Consider the following 16,525-nt stretch of genomic DNA (forward strand, 5'->3'; position numbering starts at 1 on the left):
GCCCATAATCTGCCCTCCCTCCCTGCCAGTGGGAAGGGGCAAGATATGTACATGCCTAAAAAGAGGCTGCAGTTTCAGGCAGAGGGAGAACCAGAGGCAGAGAGCTGAGTTTGTGACTCTGGAATCAACTCCGGGTGAGCTCCCCTCTCAAGATCTGATGTGGAAGCACTGGAGTGCAGCCATCTGTTCGGATAATTTAAGCAGTGCACCTGCATCTATGCTCAACCTATACATTAATAAATAAAAACAAATATTACAAAATGCCTGCAAGTCTCCAGTGACCTCTTTCCAAAGGAAACCAAATATGGGTGATCAATGAGTCCCTGGAACTTCTCACCACTAGAGAAGTTTTCCCATGTTACTGAAACTTGGGGCCATCCAATGAAACTCAACAGTGGAAGATCCAAGTGTGACAGATCAGGCCCTCTTTGAAGATTTCCCCCTTTTAATACACCCTTGTAAATAGAAAGCTCTCTAGACTTTGCAACAAAAGGCAAAGATTACTCAGTACAGCCGTCTTCTCCAGATAAAGGACATTTCTCAGCTGAGAATTACTCATGGAAGTATTTTTCAGGAATGACTTTGTGAAACCAAGCTGATTAAAAATATTTTCTTTACTAGCAAAATGTTAATTCTATTACAGAATAAAAGCTTCACGTAAGTGTAGTACAAGAATAGAAAGAATCATAACACAGGTAATAAACAAATCTTTTAACAATAATGCCATACCAGATCTATTTAAGCTAGCGAAATGACTGAGTTTTCTGCCATAAAATTACAAATTTTAACATCAACAGCTAACCATCGCATGCCTTACAAATCTTTATTTCATGCTCTAAACTAATTGCCAAGTAACATAAAAATGGCTAAGCTAAATCAAGAACTATTTCATAGTATTATACAATTATCATTTTAAAAAGCTTTCAGACAAAATACGTGCATCATTTCGTATCCTTAACAATATCATAGCACCAAGATCTAACCAGCAATTATCTATTTTATCTGTCTGTTAAATAATTTTAACTATTTCATCCTGAAGAAGCAGGCGCATTATGTACCAGCTTCTTGATCAGAAAGTCAAATGTTATTGTTTTAGATAATGGCACAGGAGAGCATTCCTTATGCCAGGTCATTTTTAGAGGTCCCTTATTATTCCATGTGCAACAGTGTTCATGGTGCTGGGTGGGGGGGATTTTTGTGTTGATTTCACATATGAGACAGCCAAAATATGAGGGCTGTGGAGTCGGTACGCCAGACCTTCGACTACGACTCCTCTATTTTTCTACTGTCCGACTCCGACTCCTTCATAAATGGCAAATGTATATTAACTAGTACTAACAAACTTACTGTAGTAAAATGGTAGCACAATTTATTTTATTTTAGACTATTTCTATACCGCTTAATATAAAAAATATCTCTAAGCAGCGTACAAGAAAAAAAGAACGCAGTAAGTATTATAAAAAGTACACAATGAAGCCATAATACAAATAAACTCACAAGGCATTTCGTCACCACCTTTTGAATCCAGAGCTTGGAAAAGTTACTTTTTTGAACTACAACTCCTACGAGCCCAATCCCTGGGGCTGATGGGAGTTGTAGTTCAAAAAAGTAACTTTTCCAAGCTCTGGATTCACGTGGTGGTGATGAAATGCCTTGTGCTACCATTTTACTACAGTAAATTTGTTATTACTAGTTAATATACATTTGCCATTTATGAAGGAGTCAGAGTCGGTACATTTCTACCGCCTCCGCCTCCACCCAAAATTGCTCCCGACTCCGACTCCACAGCCCTTCAAAATATAGTACTTCTTCACACACCACTATGGAATTTGCTCCTAATTGTGGTAGAGATGGCCACCCACTTGGATGTACCTCTGCAAAAAAACCTCCATGCTTATCAAAATAGCAATTACCCAGGAATATAGGAAGTTGCCTTATACCGAGGTAGACCATTCGTCCATCTAGCTCACTATCATCTACCCAAGAGATTCCTAAATTGAGGTCTGGTCCCTGAGCTTCATTCTGGTAGTCCATGGCATGCCTGTGGATTTCTGGTTGAAGATGGGAGGTGGCACATCCATTGCATTAAATGTTCATATTGAACTGTATTCCTTAAATTTCTTACATTATAGTGTATTACAACGTGAATTCCACAGAATATACGTAAGAAGTAAAATAAGCAATAAAAAAACAACTGCTGTAACAAGCAGAAAAACCATTAAGTGGTCTGCCAAGACTGTCAGGGATTTTCAAGTTGTCGTTGGAGAAAAACCTCCCAGTCCTATTTGGAGATCCTGGTGACTGAACCTGGGACCATCTACTAAATGCTCCACTACTGAGCTACAGATTCTTCCCTGAGATCCTTGTTATCTAATGTGCCTCAATAACCACAACCAAACCCACCTTATCATTAAACATCCAACTGAACTTCTCCTTTTAGCAAGAAGGTCACCTGCTTCGGAAACCAGTGCAAGACTGACAATTTGGACAGATGAATGAATATAGCATAGAAGAATCTCCAACAAGGCAGGACAATTTGCTTAGAGACAGTGATCCTTGCTGGGGGTGGGAGTACTTGCCTCTTTGCTATCCTGATGGGGCAATACAAATTTTAGCTTCTACCACCTATATCGGAATTAGATTCCCATGAACGAAGCGGAGACATAACTAAAAACAGACAGTAGATGAGCACATCAACAGTATGCAGTTCAATCTCTGGCATTTCTGGGTAGGGTTAGGAATAACCCTGTCAAAAATCATGGAGTGCTGCTGCCAGCCAGTGTAGACAGCTAGACAGATCAACAGTCTGACTTCTAGTAAGACAGTTTGCTATGAATGGCCCCTGAGATATGTTAGGTCCTTCCAAACGGCCCACTACTTCTGAAAAGGCCAATAGCTCAGTGGCAGAACATCTGCCTGGGATGCAGAAGGTCCCAAGTTCAATCCATAGCATTTCCAGGTAGGGGGAGAGGGACACCCTGCCTGAAACCTTGGAGAGCAACTGCCAGTCAGCGTAATTGTCTGATCTAGTATAAGGCAGATTCCTATGTTCCTATGAATGCATTAAACCTAGACTATTTGATTGCTTATACAAGGATCTTCTGATTAATTTAATTAACCATATGCTTTTACACTTTTAATTATATGCTTTCTCCCTTGTGTGGATACGGTGATGAATCTTAAGATTTCCTGCCTGACTGAAACTCTTTCCACATTCTATGCATTTATATGGTTTCTCCCCTGTGTGGGTTCGTTGATGTTTAGTAAGAGACTGAATCAGACGGAAGTTTTTTCCACACTCCATGCATTTATATGGTTTTTCCCCAGTATGGGTTCTTTGATGTTTAGTACGTGTTCCACTATCACTGAAGCTCTTTCCACACTCCATGCATTTATATGGTTTCTCCCCTGTGTGGGTTCTTTGATGTGAAGTAAGACCTTCAGACCAACGGAAGCTCTTTCCACATTCCATACACTTATATGGTTTTTCCTCTATGTGGATTTTTTTATGTACATTAAGATGTGTGCTTACAGTGAAGCACTTTCCACACTCCATGCATTTATATGGTTTTTCTCCTGTGTGAATACGCTGATGAACCTTAAGGTGTGCTGTCTGACGGAAACTCTTTCCACACTGCTCACATTTATATGGTTTCTCCCCTGTGTGAGTTCTTTGATGATAACTAAGACCTCGGCTAACAATGAAACTCTTTCCACATTCCATACATTTATATGGCTTCTCCCCAGTGTGGATTCTTTGATGTTTAGTAAGTGATCCACTATCAATGAAGCTGCTTCCACACTCCATGCATTTATATGGTTTCTCCCCTGTGTGAGTTCGTTTGTGTATGATGAGATGTGAGCTTACAGTGAAGCACTTTCCACACTCCATGCATTTATATGGTTTCTCCCCTGTGTGAATTCTTTGATGAACACCAAGCTTTCCCCTCTCACTGAAACATTTCCCACACTCCTTACATTGATACGGTTTCTCCCCTGTGTGGGTTTTTTGATGCATAATAAACTTTCCCCTCTCACTGAAAAGCTTTCCACACTCCTTACATTGATACGGTTTCTCCCCTGTGTGGGTTCTTTGATGTATAGTAAGGGTTGACTTGTGACTGAAGCTCTTTCCACATTCCATACATTTATATGGTTTTTCCCCTGTGTGTGTTCTTTTGTGTATAGTAAGATGTGAGCTTACAGTGAAATGCTTTCCACATTCCACGCATTTATATGGTTTCTCACCTGTATGGGTTCGCTGATGGCTCTTAATAGATCCCCTATCACTGAAGCTCTTTCCACAATCCATACATTTATATGGTTTCTCCCCTGTGTGGGTTCTTTGATGTAAAGTAAGCTGATTACTCTGAATAAAGCTCTTTCCACATTCTATGCATTTATATGGTTTCTCCCCTGTGTGAATTCTTCGATGCATGGAAAGTGTTGTCCTCTCACTGAAGCTCTTTCCACACTCCTTACATTGATATGGTTTCTCACCTGTGTGGGTTCTTTGATGTATAGCAAGTGTCCCCCTATGACTAAAACTCTTACCACACTCCATGCATTTAAATGGTTTCTCCCCCGTGTGAGTTCTTCGATGTGAAATAAGTTGTTGATTCACAGTGAAGCCCTTTCCACAATCAATGCATTTATATGGTTTCTCCCCCGTGTGGGTTCTTTGATGCTTGGTAAGCGTCCCGCTCTCACTGAAACTCTTTCCACAGTCCTTACACTGAAATGGCTTCTCCCCCGTGTGAACTCTTTGATGTAAACCAAGGTTTGAGCGTTGACTGAAGCTCTTTCCACACTGCATGCATTTAAATGGTTTCTCCCCTGTGTGAGTTCGTTGATGTGTGGTAAGGTGTTGACTCTGACTGAAGCACTTTCCACATTCCATGCATTGGTATGGTTTTTCTCCTGTGTGAGTCCTTTGATGTAAAGTCAGGTTTGAGCGTCGACTGAAGCTCATTCCACACTCAGTACATTTAAATGGCTTCTCCCCTGTGTGAGTTCGTTTATGTGTGGTAAGGTGTTGACTCTGACTGAAGCTCTTTCCACATTCCATGCATTGATATGGTTTCTCTCCTGTGTGAGTTCTTTGATGTAAAGTAAGACCTCGGCTATTGCTGAAGATCTTTCCACACTCCATACATTTATCAAGTTTCTTCTTTGTGCGAGTTCTGCGAGGACTATTTAATTCTGAGCCACATAGTGAACCCATTTTCCCTGTCTTCCATTTTTGATCTTGTGAGATTGAGAGTTCATGGACATCAGTAACTTGAGAAGCAGCAGATTTCTCCTTCCCTGTCTTGTTTCCCTCTCGCCTTTTTAGTCTTCTTTGATAACCAAGTATCTCTTTTCCCGCTTGAAGCTCAGTTGTTTCTGACGGAACTACAGATGCCTCCTTAGAACTATCATTGTCAGGCCCATCATAAGCTTGGGGAGAATAAGCAGGGTGAGAAAAAGAAAATCCTGTTAGGAATTCAAGACAGAAACTGAGGATCTCAACCCTATCAGGCCCAATTATTTCAGCATCTCCAAGATTTTCCCCTTTCCTCTCTGTGCCCCCTTGCCTTATGAATACCCTGCTGTCTCAAACAGTAACATCAATTCCTTTCTACTGGATTTCTGTAGGCACATATGTGTTGCTTTTCCCCCACTCCCCAATGAGGTAATGAGGAGGGACAAAAGAATTGCTGCAAAGCTAGAGAAAGTAGCTGGTCAGATACACAGAAAGTGATGGCTCAAGGTGCGCTCTACACCGGATTGTGCCTTTCCCCTGTACTGTAACGGGAATTCCTTGCCAGTTCACAGCACGGTGTGTATTTCGCCCACAAACTCTGATTCTAGTCTCAGGTGGAAGATCCAGAAGAGTAAAGTGGGATCAGTGGGGCCAGAGGAAAGTATCATCATGCAAGGACGAGTTCCTTCAACTCAGTAGGCAATGAGAGATGAGACCCTTAGGAGAGACGGGTTGCTTGGGCAGAGGAGAAAGATTTCAGTCTAGAGCTTCAGAGGGACTAGTGATAGGACCTGGTGTTTGGGATCAGCTGAATGAGTGCTTTAGTGAGCTTGTCTTTGTGAAGCCTAGAGCTCAGTCTGTCGGCCTTGAATTCCACACAGAGAGCTGGTGATGCAGGAGAAAATCAAATGGAGATTGATTGCTGGGAATCCCAGTTTGTGACACCCATCCCAATGGCTTACAATTCCCCCCCCTCAAGTTTCCCTGGACAATACTGGGTAGCGATTTCCATTCCTGCCCTGCCTGGTTTCGTGCCTCTCTTCAGACACAGGACTATCCTCTCTTCTTTGGGGTGAGTGGCCATAGAATAATGGAACACCATCTCTGTCCCAGCAGGAGGTAACTAGGGCATCTTAGGAAAGGATGAATTTCAAAACGTCCACAATCCTGTTTGGATCGTGGGAATGGAATGACAGGAGATGGTACCAGAGCGAGAGCGAGAGCAAGCGAGCGAGCGAGAGAGGGATGGTGAAACCTACAAAGCAGGTGTCCACCAGGAGAAAAGTCAAACATGAGTGCAAAGAAGAAACCAACCTTCAAATCAGAATCACGGTCCCTGGATCCACCCCTGAGCCTGGAATGTGATCAAGGAGCTCAGCCGGGCTGCCTTCTGGAGCATCACCCAGACATCTAGCCCTGCATCTTCAGGAAGTCAACTGAATCCTGGGTTTAGGATCATCCAAGGCGGGATGACACGGCCCGTTCCTGTGGACCTCATTTCACAGCATGAACGCTCACTCCAGACATGTAAATGTCTCCCTCTGATAGCCAAGCCACTATTTTAATCAAGTTATCCAAGTAGTCTTTTGGCCAATCATCCTGGCAGGGGGTGGGGGGTGAGGACCCATTCATGGAATGTCCTCATCGCTGGTCAACAAACATTAAATTTAGCCAGTACGCCTCTGGAACTCAGGGAATCTCCTGTAGAGAGGACTAACGTTATGGAATTGGGTGTCAACCTGGACCAATAGCTAGGATGGCTCAGATCAACTTTTCATCCAAACGCTCTGTGGTGGGAAAAAGCCAGAACTGTAGACATCTACACCCTCCTCTTTCTTTCGTTGCAGGTAATCTCCTCCCCATAAGAACCAGAAGGTTTCAGAATGTTTGCCCCTGGAACCAATTTTTAGTCTCCGTAGAATTCTTCTAAGACTGTCTTATCGCCCGTCAGCTTGGTTTCTTTCCTTCCCTCCTCTACCCGGTACCCTCGCCTCCTCTCATTGGATATTGTTTTTCTCAGGTCAGTAAAGAACTTTTGGGAGCAAGCTGTTTCATGTTCCCACCTTTTCAAACCAGTTCTAATGTATGCTTTTAAAATGTCTGTGTACACGGCTTAGAGACTTGCATGATTAAGCAGTATGGAAATACCTTAAATAAAATAAGTAACAAATGGCTTCAGGTGTAGGGCAGCTGGGTAAGCCTCATGAGCCAAACGGAGAGGCCGGGGGCTAATTAGGCCCATGAGCTGGAGGTTACCCATCGCTGGCATGACAGTAACCTGGTGGAATGGAAAGAAGAACCAATGGGACACAGTTGTCTCTGGATACAAACTCTATAGGAAGGACAGGGAAGGATGTCCTGGAGACTGTATCACTCTGTACATTGAAGAAGACACAGTGTCCGACAAGAAAAAAAACCCTAAAAGGGTCAGACTCCATCACAGAATTGTTGTGGGTGGTGATATCAGGTTTCTATGGCCCACGGTGATCTTGAAATGAAATCAAGGAGGCATCCAAAAGAGGAAGTGTGGTAGGGAGATGTTTAAAACCACAATATTATAATCTAGAACATATACCGTAGATCAAGCAAGGTACCAACAGGGCCAAGAGATTGCCAAGCTATTTCAGAAAATGGAAATCTTCTACAAACAAGAAGAAAAACGAGCACAAAATTTGGCAATAGAAAAGCAAGGAGACAGTAAGAGATTGGGGGGGGGGTAAATAATTTAAGAACATAAGAACATAAGAAGAGCCTGCTGGATCAGGCCAGTGGCCCATCTAGTCCAGCATCCTGTTCTCACAGTGGCCAACCAGGTGCCTGGGGGAAGCCCGCAAGCAGGACCCGAGTGCAAGAACACTCTCCCCTCCTGAGGCTTCCGGCAACTGGTTTTCAGAAGCATGCTGCCTCTGACTAGGGTGGCAGAGCACAGCCATCATGGCTAGTAGCCATTGATAGCCCTGTCCTCCATGAATTGGTCTAATCTTCTTTTAAAGCCATCCAAGCTGGTGGCCATTACTGCATCTTGTGGGAGCAAATTCCATAGTTTAACTATGCGCTGAGTAAAGAAGTACTTCCTTTTGTCTGTCCTGAATCTTCCAACATTCAGCTTCTTTGAATGTCCACGAGTTCTAGTATTATGAGAGAGGGAGAAGAACTTTTCTCTATCCACTTTCTCAGTGCCATGCATAATTTTATACACTTCTATCATGTCTCCTCTGACCCGCCTTTTCTCTAAACTAAAAAGCCCCAAATGCTGCAACCTTTCCTTGTAAGGGAGTCGCTCCATCCCCTTGATCATTCTGGTTGCCCTCTTCTGAACCTTTTCCAACTCTAGAATATCCTTTTTGAGATGAGGCGACCAGAACTGTACACAGTATTCCAAATGCGGCCGCACCATAGATTTATACAACGGCATTATGATATGAGCTGTTTTATTTTCAATACCTTTCCTAATTATCGCTAGCATGGAATTTGCCTTTTTCACAGCTGCCACACATTGGGCCGACATTTTCATTGTGCTGTCCACTACAACCCCGAGGTCTCTCTCCTGGTCGGTCACCGCCAGTTCAGACCCCATGAGCGTATATGTGAAATTCAGATTTTTTGCTCCAATATGCATAATTTTACACTTGTTTAGATTGAATTGCATTTGCCATTTTTCCGCCCATTCACTCAGTTTGGAGAGGTCTTTTTGGAGCTCTTTGCAATCCCTTTTTGTTTTAACAACCCTGAACAATTTAGTGTCATCAGCAAACTTGGCCACTTCACTGCTCACTCCTAATTCTAGGTCGTTAATGAACAAGTTGAAAAGTACAGGTCCCAATACCGATCCTTGAGGGACTCCACTTTCTACAGCCCTCCATTGGGAGAACTGTCCGTTTATTCCTACTCTCTGCTTTCTGCTTCTGAACCAATTCCTTATCCACAAGAGGACCTCTCCTCTTATTCCATGACTGCTAAGCTTCCTCAGAAGCCTTTGGTGAGGTACCTTGTCAAACGCTTTTTGAAAGTCTAAGTACACTATGTCCACTGGATCACCTCTATCTATATGCTTGTTGACACTCTCAAAGAATTCTAATAGGTTACTGAGACAGGACTTTCCCTTGCAGAAGCCATGCTGGCTCTGCTTCAGCAAGGCTTGTTCTTCTATGTGCTTAGTTAATCTAGCTTTAATAATACTTTCTACCAGTTTTCCAGGGACAGAAGTTAAGCTAACTGGCCTGTAATTTCCGGGATCCCCTCTGGATCCCTTTTTGAAGATTGGCGTTACATTTGCCACTTTCCAGTCCTCAGGGACGGAGGAGGACCCGAGGGACAAGTTACATATATTAGTTAGCAGATCAGCAATTTCACATTTCAGTTCTTTGAGAACTGAATTTGAGGAACACATTGCTACAACCATAAAGACCAATGACAAAAAATTGTTCCAGCGGGAAACTGAGTACGGAGGCAGTTGGACCTTTCAATGGCAAGGAAGTCAAAGGTGTGCTAAAGGAGGAAAATGAGATTGCAGAGAAGCTGAATGAATTCTTTGCATCTGTCTTCACAGAGGAGGATATAGGGCAGATCTCTGAGCCTGAACTAACTTTCAAAGGAAGGGAGTCCTTTGAAAATAAAATAGTGGTGACAAAAAAACAGGCATTACTGACAAAATAAAAACGGACAAATCACCAGGTCTGGGTGGCCAATGGCCTATCTGGTGCAGCGTCTTGTTCTTGCAGTGGCCAGGTGCCCATGGGAACCTCACAAACAGGACCTGAGAGCAACAGCACTCTCCCCTCCTACAGTTTGCAGCAACTGGTATTCAGAAGCACTGAAGAATGGCCAATGTAACACCAGTTTTAAAAAAGATACAGAATGGATCTATCAAACTACATGTCAGTGAGCTTAATGCGTGTCATGGGAAAACAGACTGAAAGCATTAAAGACAGAATTACCAAGCATATAGAAGAACAAGCTTTGCTGAAGCAGAGCCAGCATGGCTTCTGCAAGGGAAAGTCCTGTCTCAGTAACCTATTGGAATTCTTTGAGAGTGTCAACAAGCATATAGATAGAGGTGATCCAGTGGACATAGTGTACTTAGACTTTCAAAAAGCGTTTGACAAGGTACCTCACCAAAGACTTCTGAGGAAGCTTAGCAGTCATGGAATAAGAGGAGAGGTCCTCTTGTGGATAAGGAATTGGTTAAGTAGCCGGAAGCAGAGAGTGGGACTAAATGGACAGTTCTCCCAGTGGAGGGCTGTAGAAAGTGGAATCCCCCAAGAATCCATACTGGGACCTATGCTTTTTAACTTGCTTATAAACAATCTAAAGTTAGGAGTGAGCAGTGAGGTGGCTGATATTATAGTGCCCGTATAAACTCTATGATGCCATCACACTTGGAATACCATGTACAGTTTTGACTGCCTCACCTCAAAAACAGTATTGGAGTGTTGGAAAAGGTTCCGAAAACGGAAGTGAATAATCAAAGGGCTGGAAAAACTCTCCTAAGATGACAAGTTGTCTCATTTGGGGTAGAAGAGGTTCGCTGGGTGGGGGCAGCCCACCACACTAGCTTCCCGGAAGATCGCTTGCCATTGCTTACCAGAAGGAAGACAGGGAGGGTCTAAGCTGTGGGGAGGTCAGCGAGATGCAAACAGAATGGCTGAGCCAAGTGATGCTCATGATGGTGCATTTGCACCACATCAACCTCCCCAGCATCTCACTTTCTCCCTCCCTCCCAGTAAACGACTGTTCTTCAACCTTAGGTCCCCAGATGCTGTTGGACTACAATTCCCATCATCCCCAAGTCAGCTTAGCCAACGGTGAGGGGTAATGGGAGTTGTAGTCCACCGACCCACCTGTCGGGAAGCTGGCGTAACAGCTCAGCTCCAACTGGTGAACCGTTTCTGATATCAGGGTTCTAGTTCAATGAAAAGGAAATCACACAGAGACGTGACAGAGGTGTGTCATGTTGTCCATGGTAAGGAGAAGGCGGACAGAGACTGGTTTTCATCTCTGTCCCATGGTACGGGAGCCCAGTGAGATCTTCCAAGGAAGATTCAGGACAGCACACGTTTAAAACTACGGAGGTTGCTCCCACAAGAGAGAGTGGTGCCCACCAAATTGTTGTTATGCGCCTTCAAGTCGATTACGACTTAAGGCAACCCTATGAATCAGTGACCTCCAACAGGATCTGCTATGAACCACGCTGTTCAAATCTTGTAAGTCCAGGTCTGTGGCTTCCTTTATGGAGTCAATCCATCTCTTGTTTGGCCTTCCTCTTTTTCTACTTCCTTCTGTTTTTCCCAGCATTATTGTCTTTTCTAATGAATCATGTCTTCTCATGATGTGTCCAAAGTATGATAATCTCAGTTTCATCATTTTAGCTTCTAGTGATAGTTCTGGTTTTTGAGGATCACCAACTTGGATAGCTTTAACAAGGCCTATGGAAGATAAGGCTGTCAACAGCTATTAGCCGGAAAAACAATAATCTTCCTCAACTATAGTAGGAGATACACATTTGAATTCCATTTGCAAGGAATCAGAAGAGTTCTGCTAGCATTCATGCCCTGTTTGCAGGCTTCCCGTTGGGACATGCAGTTGGCCACTGTGGGAACAGGCTGTGAACTAGATGGCGTCCCTCTCCCCACCCTTTGGCCTGATGCAGCAGCCAAGCAATTCTTATGTTCTTAGGAACTGAAATGAGAGATATGTACACACAGTTTCACCGCTTATCAAAGGACTTACCTCTCGATTTCTCCTGGGCAGGCATCTTTTTCTGCTTCAGGGCAGGAGATGATGTCAGATTTGGGCCCTTCGTTGCAGGAGAACAAAAACATCACTGTTATTCACGCTGCTCGGGGCTGCAGAAATATTCAGAAATGCTGAGCACCCATTTTCACCCCACCCAAAAGGTGAACCCAAGGAAAGGAACATATTTTTCACAAAACAGGAACGTCACGAGTTCCCTATAGTTAGGGAAACTATACATGACGGACCCAAATCCTGTTTGCAAATAGTTTCCAAACAGCGTGAGGTATTAGTTCCCCTCTATTCAGCACTGGTTAACCCTCATTTTGAGTACTGCGTCCAATTCTGGACACTGCACTTTAAGAAGGATGCAGACAAACTGGAACGGGTTCAGAGGAGGGCAACAAGGATGATCAGGGGACTGGAAACAAAGCCCTATGAGGAGAGACTGAAAGAACTGGGCATGTTTAGCCTGGAGGAGAGAAGACTGAGGGGAGATATGATAGCAGATATGACGGGAGATATCAAGGCAGAACCTGGACCATTGGTCTAGCTCAATATAATCTCCACCAACTAGCAGGACTCCCCAAGACTGCGGGGAGATATGATAGCACTCTTCAAGTACATGAAAGGTTGTCACATTATAGAGGAGGGCCGGGATCTCTTCTCGATCGTCCCAGAGTGCAGGACACGGAATAATGGGCTCAAGTTGCAGGAAGCCAGATTTCGACTGGACAGCAGGAAAAACTTCCTAACTGTTAGGGCAATCCGACAATGGAACCGATTACCTAGAGAGGTAGTGGGCTCTCCGACACTGGAGGCCTTCAAGAGGCAGCTGGACAGCCATCTGTCGGGAATGCTTTCATTTGGATTCCTGCACTGAGCAGGGGGTTGGACTCGATGGCCTTATAGACCCCTTCCAACTCTACTGTTCTATGATTTGTCCCATTTGCTCTGCGTTCATTTCAGCACAGGGAAGGCCCAGCAGGGTCAGAATCTCCTGCTCAGACCATCCCACCACCTTCAAAAGAGAGCCAGGTGGTATCGTTTGGCATTTGGTCCAACACTCCCTGGCACAAAGCAAGGCTATAATTAAGAGGTCTTCTGCCAGCATTTAGGGGACTCCTAAATCTCTGCAAAGGCAGGAGAGATGAGCGAAAGGATAGTCCACGCTAATTCCTCCCAAAAGATCAAATGCCAGAGACATAGTTTTCTTAATTTGGGGGAACTTGCTTTTCTAGCCTAATCTGATGGAAAAGAGTCTGGCCACCCCTGCCAGAAGCCCATTTCTCAAAAGAAGCCCAGAATTCAAGCTAATGTCTGGAACTGTCTGCCTTTTTTCTCCCTTCCTCTCCCCTTCCCCTCCCCACCCCTACCCGTGGTCTTTTCTGCATGCCTGGAGTTTTTCCCCGCAGCCTCCATCCATCCCTTCCTCCTTTTCCACCCAGTCAAACCCCCTCCCTTCCGCTGAACTTACCAGCTCTCGCCCAGCCTCTTATGCAGATGCAGCAGCAACCTGGCTGGGATGCTCAATGGTTTCAGGGGGGTGGGTCCACAGGTCACCCCTTCTTCTTTAATCTAGGAAAAAAGAAACCAAATGCAGAGTTATAAGATGGGGGATACCTGGCTCAGCAACACGACATGTGAGAAGCATCTTGGAACTGTTGAGCATGACAAGCTGAATATGAGCCAACAGTGTGATACGGCTGCAAAAAAGGCAAACACTATTTTAGGCCGCATTAACAGAAATATAGTTTCCAAATCGTGTGAAGTATTACTTCCCCTCTATTCGGCACTGGTTAGGCCTCATCTTGAGTATTGTGACCAGTTCCGGACACCACACTTAAAAAGGATGCAGACAAACTGGAACAGGGTCAGAACAAGGATGATCAGAGGACCGGAAGCAAAGCCCTATGAGGCGAGACTGAAAAAATTGGCCGTCTTTGGCCTTGAGAAGACTGAGGGGAGGTTTTTCAAGTACTTGAAAAGTTGTCACACAGAGGAGGGCCGGGATTTCTTCTAGATTGTTCCAGAGTGCAGCACACAGAACAATGGGCTCAAGTTACAGGAAGCCAGATTTCAATGGAAAATCAGGAAAAACTTCCTGTCTGAAAGAGCAATGAGCAATGGGACCAATGACCTCAGGAGGTGGTGGGCTCTCCAATACCGGAGGCATTCAAGCTACCTGTTGGAGATGCGTTAATTTGGATTCCTGCACTGAGCAGGGGGCGGGACTCGACGGCCTTATGGGTCTTTTCCAACTCTACATTTCTATGATTCTAATCCTTTCTGAGGAGCTCACGTGTAAAGACAAGCTGAAGGTTCCTGGGAGGGAGGAGGAGAGGGTGCCTCAGAGCAGAGTTTTTCTTTCCCAAGACATTTGGCTGCCTGAGGGGGGAGACCCAAACTGCAGCCCCCTCGTCCCATCAGACCCTACGCTTGCAAACATCCTGCAAATCCTCTCCTCCTTCCTCTCTCTCCTCACTCACCCCTTCCTACGGCTGGCATCCCATGCGCGCTGACTTGAGAGTAAGTCCTACTTCGGAGCAACTCTGCACAGTGCTGGCCTCTTCCTCCTCCCTCCCTCTTTTCCCCCTGCTTCCAAAGCCCACCCGCCTCTGGGAGAGGAGGGGGCTCTGCTGCACCCAAGAGGCACTTCAGAGCGTCAGGCTAGGACCTGGGAGACCCGGGTTCAAAAGCAGCCACCGCCTCTTCGCAGGGTTCTTGTGAGGATTAAATGGGGAGGGAGCGGCCCAGGTGCACCTCCCTGAGCTCTTTGGGGGGCGGGGAGAAAGGTGGGCTGTACAGACCACAAAAGAGTGGGGCATTTGGGGGAGCGATTCACACACACACACACTGCAGATCCCTAGACGGGAGGGGGGAACAAGCCAAGGCAGCCTCGGAGCCCCTCCGGAGATACCCTCACCCCACCGCCAGCCCGAAACATCGAGATCCTCCCCAAAAGGCCATGTGGTCTGACTTCCTCCTCCCCTCCCCCCGTGGCGCTTATCTCTTTCATTCACCCTTCAGCCCCCCCCCACTACCTTGCCTCCCCTCTCCTCGCCCACGGGGGCCCTCCCCTGCACCCAAAGGCCCCTTTGCATGACTCCCACTTCCCTTTCGGGCTGAAGGGGGGGTTTCCCGGCCCTTTGTCCCCCTTCCCCTGCCTGGGCTTCTCCCCCTCCCTCCCTTCCTCCCTCCCACTTGCTTCGCTTTGCGCTCCCCCTCCCCCCAATGGAAGCCCCCCCCGCCAGACCTTCCCTCCCTCCCTTTGCACCCACCTGATCCTGGCGAGGGGGATCCCGCCTCCTTTGCTTTAATGCACAGACTCCCACCCCTCTTTTCCGCTTTGCATTTCCCCTTCCTTCCTTGCGACGCGATTTGCACCCTCAACCTGATCCCAGTATCCCCACTGGGGAGGGGGAGGGCCTCTTTCCCGGCCTCTCTAGGCATCCGCACTCTCTCTCTCTCTGTAACCCTGAGATGGATTCCGAGGTTGCAAGAAAGGGAGGGCAGCCCCCTTTGCAAAAGCAGAGCTCGGAGGGAGGAGCCCTCCAAGGGACTCCCGCGGGAAAGCCGCGCGGAGCGGGGTGGGGGCACTGAAATCCTTTGGGCCTGCTTTTTATTTTGGGGGGTGGGTCGGGGGGCTGTACTGCCAGTGGCCTTGCTGCAGAGAGAGCCCCCCAGGAAGCACCTTTGGGTCCTGCTGCTCGCGGCCTCCGCTATGGTTTGGCGAAGGGCTCTCGGGCCGGGGCTGGACCCCCCTCCCCCAGGAGGAGGAGCCCTTTGCAGAGCTGCACCTGTCCGCAGATGTCGTTCTTTTCTTTCTCCCTTTTAGATGTTTTCATGCTCTTATCGCTTGTGTGAACACTGGACACTAAAGTCAGGATCATTCAGACCATGGTATTTCCGATCTCTATGTGTGGATGTGAAAGTTGGACAGTGAAAAAAGGGGATAAGAGAAAAATTAACTCGTTTGAAATGTGGTGTTGGAGGAGAGCTTTGCACATACCATTGACTGCAAAAAAGACAAATAATTGGGTGTTAGAACAAATTTAACCAGAGCTATCACTAGAAGCTAAAATGATGAAACTGAGGTTATCATACTTTGGACACATCATGAGAAGACAGGATTCACTAGAAAGGACAATAATGGTGGGAAAAACAGAAGGGAGTAGAAAAAGAGGAAGGCCAAACAAGAGATGGGTTGACTCCATAAAGGAAGCCACAGACCTGAACTTGCAAGATCTGAACAGGGTGGTTCACGACAGATGTTACTGGAGGTTTCTGCTGATTCACAGGATCTCCGTAAGTTGTAGTCGTTTCACAACAACATCGTTTGTGTGAAAGTGCTTCTTTCAGTGCATAAACCATGGAATTCGCTTTCTCACAAGGGGCACTTATGGCCACCAACTTGGAGGGCTCTAAAAGAGGATTAGGCAAATTTCTGGAGGGGATAAGGCTACCACCCACAGTGGCTACGCTCTGCAAGGATAGTCAGGGGCAGCGTGCTTCTGAAAGCCAGTTGCCAGTTGCCGCGGGAGGGGA

The 16,525-nt window shown here is 45.9% G+C and overlaps 1 protein-coding gene across 4 annotated transcripts in view; it reads right to left on the reverse strand.

Annotated features, from left to right (window-relative positions):
- Nucleotides 1-596: 596 nt before the first annotated feature.
- Nucleotides 597-16,525, reverse strand: part of LOC133381809 (zinc finger protein 420-like) — a 41,892-nt gene continuing 25,963 nt past the window's right edge. The window contains exons 1-4 of one of the 4 annotated variants that reach the window (XM_061621280.1): nt 15,259-15,444; nt 13,455-13,555; nt 11,975-12,041; nt 597-5,439 (exon numbers count right to left, since the gene is read on the reverse strand). In XM_061621280.1, coding sequence (XP_061477264.1) covers nt 3,137-5,439; nt 11,975-11,999 — 2,328 coding nt within the window. In that variant the 5' untranslated portion in view covers nt 12,000-12,041; nt 13,455-13,555; nt 15,259-15,444 and the 3' untranslated portion in view covers nt 597-3,136. Of the gene's footprint in view, nt 5,440-11,974; nt 12,042-13,454; nt 13,556-14,279; nt 14,300-14,466; nt 14,554-15,258; nt 15,445-16,525 lie in introns of those variants that run through there. The other 3 variants (XM_061621281.1, XM_061621282.1, XM_061621288.1) reach the window with 3 other exon arrangements.

This window comes from Rhineura floridana, chromosome 3 (assembly GCF_030035675.1).
Source record: "Rhineura floridana isolate rRhiFlo1 chromosome 3, rRhiFlo1.hap2, whole genome shotgun sequence".
NCBI lineage: Eukaryota > Metazoa > Chordata > Lepidosauria > Squamata > Rhineuridae > Rhineura > Rhineura floridana.